General features: G+C 57.2%; 1 protein-coding gene across 1 annotated transcript in view; it reads right to left on the reverse strand.

Moving 5' to 3' along the window:
- LOC128270719 (multiple epidermal growth factor-like domains protein 8) overlaps positions 1-11,753 on the reverse strand; it is a 13,928-nt gene extending 2,175 nt beyond the window's left edge. Inside the window, exons 1-5 of the mRNA XM_053008133.1 lie at positions 11,538-11,753; positions 11,277-11,468; positions 10,977-11,207; positions 3,926-10,910; positions 1-984 (exon numbers count right to left, since the gene is read on the reverse strand). Of these exons, the coding sequence (XP_052864093.1) occupies positions 1-984; positions 3,926-10,910; positions 10,977-11,207; positions 11,277-11,468; positions 11,538-11,753 (8,608 nt within the window). The remainder of the gene's footprint in view (positions 985-3,925; positions 10,911-10,976; positions 11,208-11,276; positions 11,469-11,537) is intronic.
- Positions 11,754-12,038: the final 285 nt, after the last annotated feature.

Raw genomic sequence — 12,038 nt, forward strand, 5'->3', positions numbered from 1 at the left:
TGATCTGTGATTTCTGTTTGCCCGGCAACCGCACGAAGACGGTCCCGACGGCGGCATAGTTGTCGGCCGTCGGTTCCAGCGCGATCGGTGCCACATCCGGCTGGTGGAGCGGGTTCTGCAGCTGATGGAGCAACAGCTGGTGCTGCAGTGCACTGGCACTCGAGCTCGAGCTGGAATGTTTCAGCCCACGGGTGCGCCGCCGTTGCGGGGCCGGCGTGGGCAGTGCGTTGACATCGGGCGTGTCGAGCGAAAGATTCACCCGCCCGAAGGGACGCTTGGCCATGTGCAGCATCTCGACGACGTGCCGCCGGCGGGCCCGCCGCATATCGGCCGCCTGTTTCGCTTTCCACGCCAGCACGCAGATGGCCAGAAACAGGAAGAAGCACGAGAAAAACACGGAAAAGAACACAAACAGATGGATGTGCAGTTGATCCTGGCGGAAGAACACCAGCCCGTAGCTGGCCGATGGGCCGGGGCGCGCCCGGAGCGCGATGTAGAACTTGGTCTGCCCGAGGGCGTGCACCGTGTGAGGCAACGTGACGACGAGCCGATTCTTCAGACCGAACACGCGCAACAAGGACTTGCACTGGCGCAGCGTCACGTAGGTGATCAGGTCCTTGGCCGTCCGATCGGTCACGTAGAAGCCCTCGTTCTGGGTGCCCCCGCAGACGGGTGTGTTCTTCTCGCTGGTCAGCGGTTGCCCTCCCGAGGGCTGGATGTTTAGCGGGTACAGTTCGTCGGCCGGCGCCGGATCGAGCAAATCGTGGAACCACACGTAGCTGCTGTCGAGCAGAATGTCATGGTGGCCAGTGGAGCCGTTCGTTTGCACGATGAACGACTCGTGCGTCGGGCTCATGTAGAAATCCAGCCCGCCCTGCGTCACGTCCACGATGAACCGTATGTCCACGTTCATGTAGCGGGGTTGTATCACGAAGAACACCGTCTGACCCGGCTTCAGTGGCTGTGGCTTTATCTTGCACTCATCTGTGGATCGGGAAGAATCAAGGAGTTCGAATGAGTTTGTAGCATGCCTGCTAAACAACGTAGTCAGGTATTTTGTAGCTAATCGTCAGTCGGGTGAATAGTGTAGCTAGGTGTAGAATGAGTACCATAACCGCCAAAAACCCGGAGTGGTAACCGCCAAAACTTGACACTGTGGTAAAGGGTGCAAAGCAATGAGTGTCCCAAAATATAAGGTTGGGGAAAAAGAAATCGACGTTTTTTGCGCGAACTTCAAAACATTATTTAAGATACTTTTAATTGTCCGATTTGCGTCAAATATGCACCATTTTGTTGGAAAATTTGTTGCCTTTTAAAAACTTTCTTCATAATACCTCTCTTTCAAAAGGCTTAGTCGTTATTGGCAAAAAACTCGAGCAATTCATTTCCACAATCCTTTTTTGATCTCAGTTTTTCATCACTCAGGAAATTTTGTAATGCGTAAAAACGGTGTCAATCGTTTAGTGCAAGGTCCGCACTATACGGTGAATGCATTAAAACTTCCCAATCAAGCTCTCGGACTTTCTGGCGAGTCACTAAAGACGATCGTAACATTTCGTTGTCCTGGTGGAACACAAAGCCTCTTCCGATGACCGATTCTAGTCGTTTCTGGTCAATTGCTAGCTTCGAACGGTACAGTAATTGACAATAGAGATCTGAATTTTATGTTTGACCACACGAAAGCAACTCACAATAAACGGTTCCTCTCAAGTCCCACCATAAACCCAGTAGAACCTTACTGGCCGTAAGTTCTGGTTTGACCACCCTGTAAGCTGCTTCACCCACGCTTAGACCACGATCATTTTCACACAGTATTGTCGATTGTATCCCATTTAACATCCCCAGTACCCATCCGTTTACGAAATGTGTCAATTTCATTCCGTTTGGCCAAAATTGCGCAAATGGAAATTCGCGCCATCATGTTTTTAGGTGTAAATATGGTGGCGCCCAAACATTGAGCTTCTTTGTGGATCCAGCTTTGCGCAAATGGCTTAAAACTGTCTGATGGTTAATCTTTAGTTCCTGGCCGATGTTTTGATTACTAACATGCCGACCAACTTTGATTATTTCTGTGATTTTATCGACATTTTCGATGACAGGTCTGACTGTGCGAGATGCATCTTTAACATAAAAAATAACCGAAAGGGGTCCACGAACCCAAAATTAAACGTTACTAGCTTTTAAAGTATCGAGACCATAAGCACCATGCACAATTTCAGCGGCCTAGCATGAATTTTCGCCTTTATCGGACAAAAATGGTAAAATATACCCATTTTTTTCTTTGGTGACTTCCATTGTTTACACCCTATAACTCACAAACGAATGGAACAAACAATAAATAGTGAAAGCATTTTTTTAAGTGCGAAGAATCAGCTTTAGAACAAGCCTAAATTTAAAACTGTACGATCGATACTTCACGAGATATCGATCACAAAAGGCATCTGTCGTGAAAAACGTCGATTACTTTTTCCCCAACCTGATATAAGAGTATAAATAAGGAATCCGCCGATCGCCGAGTGAGAAAGTGTGTCTGAAGGCGGAGATAGGAAGATGAAGTTCGTGTTGGACTTCTGAATTCTCAAAGGTGGCTCGGTGCTCCCTTACCCTGGTAAGACCCGAAGCTCACCCAATGAACCAACGATCGGGAAAGGTTGTATGTCTTCTAGCAGCGCCTCTGCTGGTCGGATTTCAAATGTTTTGACTATCGCTATGTCTTTCGTAAACATTCAACTTTCAGTGCTGAAAGTTTCCTCTTGGTACGCGGAGTTTAGAGAAAGTTATGCTCAATGGAACTCGAAAGAAGAAAAATAATTCTGCACGTAGTCTGCTTTAAAAATTGCAAAAACAGTAAAATTCGCAAAATAAACTGTATATGCTGTGGTCCACCATTTCCGGGAACCCAATACCGTAGACCGAAAGATTCAGAGTAGACGTCGTCTTAGAGGAACATACGACATGCAGCTGATCTGGAAGGTTTTGAGACGAATTAAGGCAAATCCTGGCTTCCCGGTTCAAGATATTGCAAAAAAATATCGTACCAGCAGAAGTATACTGTCCAGAGGATCTGTCTACGAAGAAGCTACTGTTCTTTCCTTGCATATAAGCATATAAACAGCAAAACCTAGTCGCTAAATCACGCGCTAGAAAGTTGTACGAAGAGGAGGTTCTGGCGAGGTACACAGGATGCTTGCTTATGGACGAAGAAACATACGTGAAAATGGATTTTCGGAGCTTCGTGGACCAAAATTTTATCTCGCCACGGCACGGAGAGATGTCCCCTCCAAGTTCAAATATGTATTCGCCAATGAATTTGCACGGAAACTAATGATCTGTCAAGGAATTTACACCTGTGGACGGAAACCAAGGCACAAACACGACGATGAACTCAACGCTGTACAAGAAAGATCGCCTCAAAAAGCGTGTACTACCATTTATTAAGTCACACAAAGGACCGGTTAAGTTTTAGCCTGATTTGTCAAGCTGCCACTACAGCAGGGAGGTAGTTCAGTTGTACCGTGACACGAAGGTGGATGTCATCCCAAAGGATATCAACCCGCCAAATTGCCCTGAACTCCGCCCAACCGAATGCTGCAGAGATGGTAATAATTTAGAACAAATTAGTCGCTGAGGTGGACCAGAAGATTCTTCTCTTAAAGTACAGCAAAATACCTTCATTTTAACACCTTGTCATGTTTCCCCAGTCAAACCAACGCAATTGAGCTAAGAGCTAATTCAATTGTTCCCGATTCTAAGTGGGACAGGCTTTATATGTGTTCCTTCGAAGGTTGTCCGAGCACCGAGTAAGCGTTACAAGAAGAGGATCAAGATCATCGACCACCAGTGCATCGAACCCATCGCGCCCGGATCTCTTCTCTACAAGTCGATTGGTCAGAACAGTAATCCCAGGCCCTCCCCGCCTACTTACCGATCGTTTTGGCGTCGAAACACATCCGCGACTCGACGGTGATGTGCTTGTAACACTGGTGACCATTGTACGGATGGCCCGAATACGATTCCTTGCACTTGGTGCACTGAAGCGACCAGCAGTTGTACGCATGGTTCTTACCCTTCGACGAGCACGTATTATCGCTCTCGGTGTTGTTCCCACAGTTGCACTTCTCGCCCGTGATCGGATCGCACATATCACCGTGTCCGTTGCACTCGCACGGCCAACACGGTTTCCCCGCCACCGTAGCCGACCGCCGGAAGTAACCCGGGACGCACGTTTCACACCGATCACCGTCGGTGTTGTTACCGCACGCCAGGCAAACCGCATCCGACAGTGGTCCGGCGTCGAGCGATCGCCGTGAACCATTCCGCAATCCCGCCGCCGGATCCTGGTCTCGGGCCATACACACCTCCGTCTGGCCGTGGCAGTACTCCAGGCACGGCACACAGTCGCCCCCGTTCCGCGGATCCCCGACGTACAGCGGCAGACACTTGTCGCACTGCGGTCCCATCGTGTTGTTGTGGCACCGCAGACACCGATCCAGCTGATCCGGTCCGACACAGTTCGCGTGCCCATTGCACTGGCACTGGATGCTGCAGTTGGCCCCGACGTATCCGAACTCACACTTGCACACGTTCGGCTTCACGCACGCCCCCCGCACACACCCCTGACTGCACACGGGAACGCAATCGGGGCCAACCGTCGTACCGGGGGCGCTTGCGGTCGCTCCCGAGTTCGCGTACCCCGGGGCACACTTGCACTCATACCCCTGCACGTAGTCGACGCACCGTTCCGATTCCGCGTCGCAGTTGTGGTGCCCGTTGGCGCACTCGTTCTCCGGCGGACATTTGTAGTAGTTCCACCCGAACCGTTCCGTCGCATTGGTCGGTGCTTTGCTGCGCGTTTGGTAGATCGCACCGCACGTCGAGCCGGCCGCATGGTTGGCGGGTCCCTCGACGGACCCCTCGGTGCATACGCCCTCGCCCTCGGTGTCGTTCCTTGAGCACCACCCACAGTACGCGTGGCGCAAGCAGGCGGAGCACTGCGTGAAACTCGAGCACGGTTCCGGGCAGGCTTGCGGGTCATTCGGTTGCACCACCAACCCGCAGATACCGCCGGAGCAGTACAGGGGTTGAAAGGTCGGCGAAATGCACTCGTTCAGCTGCGTCGACCACAGGCACTCTTCCTCCCGGTATGTCCCACCGACGGTCGGATGGACGTGGCGCACGCAGGAGCTACAGTTCCGGTACGCACTGCACCGCACCGGGCACGCCGTCCCGTTGTTGGCCCTCAGATTGGATTGGCCATCGCCCTCCTCCTCGTCGCCGGTGTCCTCGCCGGGTCGACACCGAAACTGGTGCCCGTCGTGCTCCCAGCTGCAACCCGGCAGCGAGCGGCAGCTCTCGCAATCACCCGCCACACAGCGGCCTCCGGGCCGGCACTGGTCCAGCGATTCAGCACCCGCGCTCCGGTTACTCCCGGGAGCAGGCGGCGAGCACAGCTTCTGCGAACCGCAATCGGCCGCCCGCGGAATGCAGACACCCTTCGGCGGACAATCTGCGCACCACTTGCAGGGTGACCCCTTCTCTCCGTGCCAAGGATAACTGGCCAGACACGTGGTGCACGATTTGAACGCACCGCAGGTCCTCCGACCGATCCACTCGCCATCGCACGCCGTCCCGCTGTTGAACGAGATCGTCCCGTTGTAGCCCTCGCAGAGGGGCGTCCCGTGTGCGACCGAGTAGCAGTGCGACAGGTTGTCCTCCGGGGCGGCCGACTTGACCGAGCAGAAGCTGCAGCCGGCGTACTGGCGGCAGAAGTACTTGGAACCGCTCCACAGGTCACACATGTCGTCCGGCAGGTTGATCCGTGTCACGCGACAATGGTTGCTCCCGTCCCACCCGGCCACCACGTAGATCGCGCCACTCTCCACGTCCTGTGCCATCGCTTGCGCGTACGTGACCCCGTACACGGTGCCCACCTTCTGGGCGTCCTTCGACAGCCGGATCCACTGATTGCAGCGGTAAACGTACGCCACCAGCACCTCATCGTCGTCGTGGCTCGAGGCGTTCGATCGCCCCCCGAACAGTACCATATAGTTCTCGGTGGCCACCGCCGAGTGAAGGTAGCGCGGTGCCGGAACGTACTCTCCACCGTGATACACGAACGGTGGCAACTCGGTCCAGCTGCGATCGGGGACGCTGAAAGCAAACAGTCGACTCGAAACGGCCGATTGGCCGTCCACGGTGCGGACACCTCCGTAAACGTAAACCGCTTGACTCGCCGCATGATAAACCGTCGTGTGTCCGTACAACCCGCCAGGGGTGCGGCCGGATGCGAACGTTCCCACCACCGACCAGCTACCGGCGGTGAGCCCATACATCCACACTCGGTTCTGCAGGCCCCGGTCGATCGAAAAGCCTCCGATCAGCAGCAACTGCTCGCCACCACCTTCACCGTCCCGCACCAGATTGAGCGTGTGTCCGGCGAGGGCCGGCGGCCGGGTACCGTTCTGCCCGACCAAGCTCCACCGCTGCGTCTGCAGCCCAAACTGCCACAGATCGTCGAGTGTTCCGTTGCGCGACAACCCACCGTAGATGAAGATCGACTGGCGCGAACTAACGATCTCCGCCGCATGGTAATACCGGCCCTGCGGCATCCGATCCTCCGGGCTCGAGTCGACCGTCACCTGCATCCAGGTGTTGTTCTTCGTGTCAAACTGCCGGATATCGTTAAGTGGCCCGTGCGACAGTGAATAACCTCCGAACATCCACAGCGACCCGCGCCGATCGGCCACCAGCGAGTGTCCGAAGCGGGGCAACGTTTTGCGCAAATGCTCGAAACTCTCCGACACCAGGTGCGAGTTGAAGAGCTCCGTAAACACCACCGCACCCGGTTTGACCGTCAGCGAGCAATCGTCCCCTCCAAAACCGGCCCCGCAGATACACCGACCGTACGCGTGATCGCACACACCCCGGCGGCTTTCCTCGTTGCAGTCCGACGGACAGATCCGCATCGTACAGCGGGGCCCCGTGAAGCCCTTCGGGCACCCGCACCGATTATCGTCCCCGCAGACGTGCGGTCGATGGCAACTCGCCGTCGAGCAGCTCATCACGGAGTAGATCGCATTGAAGCCTTGTCCCCGCCGTCCATGTTTGTAGTGCACCGTCAGATGGCCCGAGCGGGCCTCCGTGATCCAGGAGCCACGTTGCTCGCTGCAGAACACCGCCAGCAGCTGCTTTTGCTGCGCCACCCCGGTCAGATCGGGTAGGCCATCGTACACGTACACGGCGTTCTCTCCACACGTCACGTTCATCCGGTCCGCCTCGATCTCGATCTGGATGATGGCGCTCCGCAGCTCGGCTCCGTGCCGTGCCGCCGGGCTTACGATCCACAGGCACTCGCGCGTCTCCTGACCGCTCACGCTCCGGCTCGACTGGTACGAACCGAGGCCCTGCGTCCCGACCTGCGTCAGGACACCGCGCGATGCACACTCGTGGTAGCACTGCCCCCCGTCCTTTGGTTCGCCGTAAAAGTTCCGATTGCACATCTCGCACCTCAGACCCTCGGTGTAGTCCTGGCAGTAGCATTCACCCGTCTGCGCGTCACAAACCCCAAGTGCCACGTTCCCATGGCCGTTACAATCGCACCGCCGGCACCCGGCTGCGGTCGTAGCGTTCCCGAAACTTCCGGCACTGCACCGCTGACACGCTTCACCCTCCGTCCAGTTCATGCACCGGTCGCACCGGCCCACTCCCTGCGTGCAGGTCGAATGGTTGTTACACTCGCAGTTTACGCTGCAATCCACCCCGGTCCAGCCGAGATCGCAGACGCACCGGTAATCGGGTGCCCCGGAGCAGTGGCCGTGGATGCACGTTTCGTAGCACGTCTGGCGACAGTAGCGCACGCCGTCGCCGAAGAATCCCTTCCGGCACTTGCAGTTGAACGAACCGTGCGTGTTACTGCAGGCCGCCTGCTCGTGGCAATCGTGTAGTCCGAGCTCACACTCGTCCACATCCGGGCACTGTGCGTACGCCCAGGCCGCCTCACGTCCCGTCGTGTTCTGCAGTGCCTCCCCACAATCCCCGCGAGCCGGTTGGCCAAAGTCCCCGCGCATACACACCCCGTTGATCGGATTGTCCTCGTCGTAGCACCAACCGCAGCCGAGCGATCGCAAACAGTAGGCGCAGGTCGAAAGGCTTTCGCACGATTTGCACTGCTGCCCAAGGCCTACTGCGGGCAGCGTTGCCATGGACGACGAAACCGGTGGTGGTGGTGGTCCGATTGGTGGCAGGCTTTGATCCAACCATTCGCGGCACATCCCAAACTGGTACTCGCTGGTGTAGACGGAAAAGCTGAAACACTGGGCCGTCGCTTCGCACCAAACACACCGGCCACGATCGTTAAGACACGCCCCACAGTCGGTGCGCAGATAGCACGGCGTAGGACACTGGCCAACGGTGCGAACGGCCGCCGAAGAGCGACCCCGCCGCGAGCACGTCGCATCATCGGTCCACCATTCGCAGTGGCGCGATTCGGTGCACTGCTCGCAGGAGATGAAATTCGAGCAGTTCGAGCAGTGCGCCGGTTGAATGGTCAGATACCGCCAATCGGTCTCCCGCCGGCAGCTGGCCCGTTCGTTCGTATCACGCGACAAACAGCGATCCGAGAGCTCGCACCAACCGCAGGACGAGTCGGCCAGACACTCGAGGCAGTTGCCGTAAGCGGCGCACGAAGAACCATTCGAGTAGGGTTCCAGGAACTCGAAGGTGAACGCTTGCGGGATGCCACCACCACCGACCGCCCCCAGGTGGCCCAGGCTCATCTGCGAGAGCTCCGAGTAGTGCGGATGGTGCGGCGACACGTAGTATCCGGCCCGGTTGCGCTGAGCCCGGAAGTCGACGAGAATGTTGGCCTGATCGGTCCACTTGATGGACTGGCAGGTGGTATCGTTGGTGGAGAAGTTGGTGCTCATCATGCCGCCCCAAAGGGGCGCACTGGTGCCGTCCGCTAGCCGCAACGGAATTGGGACCGTTTGGAGCGTCACGTTGGCGTGACTGGCGCACGCTTGCAGCATCGCACTCGGGGAGCGCTCGGTGTGCGCCGGGAAGCGGATGAAACCGAGCAACCGGGCTACAACCTGGCCACCGAGCAGCTGCTCCGTTGGGGTGTTGGATGGCGGTGAAATAAAGTCCGCCATCGTCGCGTTCACGATCATCACCGAGTCTGGCATCGACAGGTTCACCGGGTGCAGGTACTTAAGGAACGTCAGCCCCGGCCGTCGATCCTGCGCGGTACACTCACTCGGTTGTACCACCTCCGTACCCTTGGCGCCCCACCAGCCCGGCTTCTGGGACGGCGTGTCCTCTCCGCACACACCGTAGCTATCGTCCTTGTGGTGGCACCGGGCATTCTGCACGCACCACGTGCACCGATCCAACCCCAGCTTGTGTGCGATCGAGTGCTGCCGAGCAGGGCTTGTCGAGGTGCCGTGCACGAGACACGAATGGCAGTCACCGAGTACCGAGCAGATTCCCTTGCAGCGCGTCGTCTGCAGGTTCGTCGTACAGTTTGCGCCGATCGTTCGCCCGTAGCACACGCTGTCCGCCGAACACCAGCCACACTCGAGATCGGCCAGACACTCGTTGAAGGACGTATGGCGCGGGCAGGCCGCTTCCGGTGCAAACGGTTCACTCCCGTCCGCCGGGATCACCAACATGCCGGGCAGCGTAAACGCGAGCAGATCACCGTTCACGTTGCCATGGTAACCGCCGACCACGAGGAGCGTGTGACCGTGACGAACGGCAGCTCCGTGCGCGAATACACCCTGCCGTTTCGGGTACCGAAAGCGCCCGCTGGCTCCCAGCACCTCCGGGTTGATCCAGCTGTGGCACCCGAGATGGTACAGATACATCTGATTGTCGTAACAGATCTCCTCCTTGTTGTGCTTGTGCGAGTATCCGCCAAACACGAGCAGATAGTTGCCGACGACGGTGGTCGTGTGGAAGGCACGCTCCCGCGGCGCATACCCATCGTGCAGGGCCGTCCGCGGGTACAGCAGTTCCGCCCAGTGTCGGTGGTCCAGCTGAAACGCAAACATCCGGTCGGAGAGCCGCGAAAAGCGGGCCACATTCGCGAGCATGCCACCGTACACGATGAGCGAATGGGTGGACCGCTGATAGGCCGTCGTATGGGCCACCATACGCACGTCGAGCGATTTGCCCCCACGCGGGATCACCTCTTCCCACTCGTCGCTCCCGGACACGCGGATTCGGTAGAGCCGCGATGAAAAGTCACCATCTTCCATCGCTCCTCCGAACACGTACAGAAAGTCACCGGCCAGCGTGAGTGTGTGTCGGGTAAGGGCCGGTGGTCGAACGGATGACTGCAGTGCCCGCTCCGACCACGTGCCCCCCGCGTGGGACACATTATAAAGCCACAGATCGTTCGCCAGCATGCCGCTCGCAAGTTTGCCACCGAAAATGACGAACCCATCGGGGACGGGTGCCGCCGCGTGGCCATACCGACCCGCCGGTCGCGATCCGTTCACGAACGCTTCACTAAACAGACCGCTCCGATTGTCGGCCAGCGTGTACAGGACGCTGGTCAGGAAGTTTGGTTCCTTCCCGCTCAGCCCAAGCCGTTCCGATTCTTCCTCCAGTATCAGCGCCCGACGTAGCCGCTCCTCGTCGTCCGCACCGAGCGGCCCGCTGTTGCTGAGGTCTAACCGAACACCCCACTCGTCCTCCCACTGGTTCGCTTCGAACCGGAACACACACAAACTGTCCAGCACCTCGTTGAGATTGTAGCCTCCGAACACGTACAGCGCATCGGAGCGCTCGTGGTAGACGGCCGAGTGGGCCGCCCGCGGAGGGAGGCCATTGCGGGTCCCCGAAAGCCAGTGCCACCGCTTCGGAGGCGGTTCGTCCAACCGAAGGCTACACGATTGGCCTGCGTAGTTCTGCAAAACAGAAAAACACTTCCCATTAGAAAAGGGACCTTTCTCTCCTCTTGGCGCGTGGCATACCTTCGCACAGCGACACCGATCCTTGATACAGACACCACCCGTAACGCTTCCGCACGCGTTCGGGCAGGCCTCGGTGCCGCAGTCACTTCCAACCCACCCGTTGTCGCACTGGCACACATGATCCACGCACTGGCCATGGTCGGTGCAATTATTGCGACAGTTTGTGATGGAAAATTCCGCCCGAAATCCTTCCAGCACGTAGTTGGTGTCACTGTACAAAAGGATCAGCATCTGCGGGAAACGGAAAACGGGAATCGGTTACGGAAGACGAAACATCCGATCGAGGGCGTAAACACTTACGCTACCGGAACTGGCGACCACCTGCTGGGGGGCAGTGTTACCACTGAAGCTACCGAGCAGGGGTGACCGGAACGAGTCCCCGTCGTAGATGAAGATGTAATCGTACGAACATTCCGTGCCCATACTGCGGAACTGCAGCGTCACGTACTGGCTGTCGTTCTGCGCCCGGATTAACCACTCGCAGTGTGAGTCCTGTGGAGGAAACGGAGCGTGTTACCCTGGCGCGGCGTCGATCTAAGCACACATTGCCTGCGAACGAACCTGCGTGTAGTTGGAACCGGATGGACCATCGCTGATCTCACCGTACGGCTGGGTATAGACGCGTCGCGTTTTATCGCACGAGCTCTTGGGCGGTTGCGTTTTGGCCTGCGTGTAGCCCACGATGACGAACGGGAGCAGCTGCAGCAACACGAGGGCCGACAGTAGCGTCCGCACCCGTATCTCAACCCGCCGCAACGCGGTTTTTGTCAGCGTCATCGTCCCCGGTCTCTTTGGCCGCTGACATTTAGCATGCGGCCACCAAGTAAGATGCATTCCCGTCAGTGACCACCACCGGCCACCGCATTTGATCTCCGTCTGCCTCTCTATCGGACTACTACGATTCTTTAACTTTGCGCTCTGTTTTGTTCGGCTCGCTGTTTGACGTTTGACGGATTATTGTGCAATTGCTTCATTTGTTGTTCCGATCCACGACCACCGTGGCTTGTGTCGGATCGCGGTACAACCTATCCCGTCGTTGCAGTTGCATTTTGCCTATCCTGC

This window comes from Anopheles cruzii, chromosome 3 (genome assembly GCF_943734635.1).
Source record: "Anopheles cruzii chromosome 3, idAnoCruzAS_RS32_06, whole genome shotgun sequence".
Taxonomy (NCBI): Eukaryota; Metazoa; Arthropoda; class Insecta; order Diptera; family Culicidae; genus Anopheles; species Anopheles cruzii.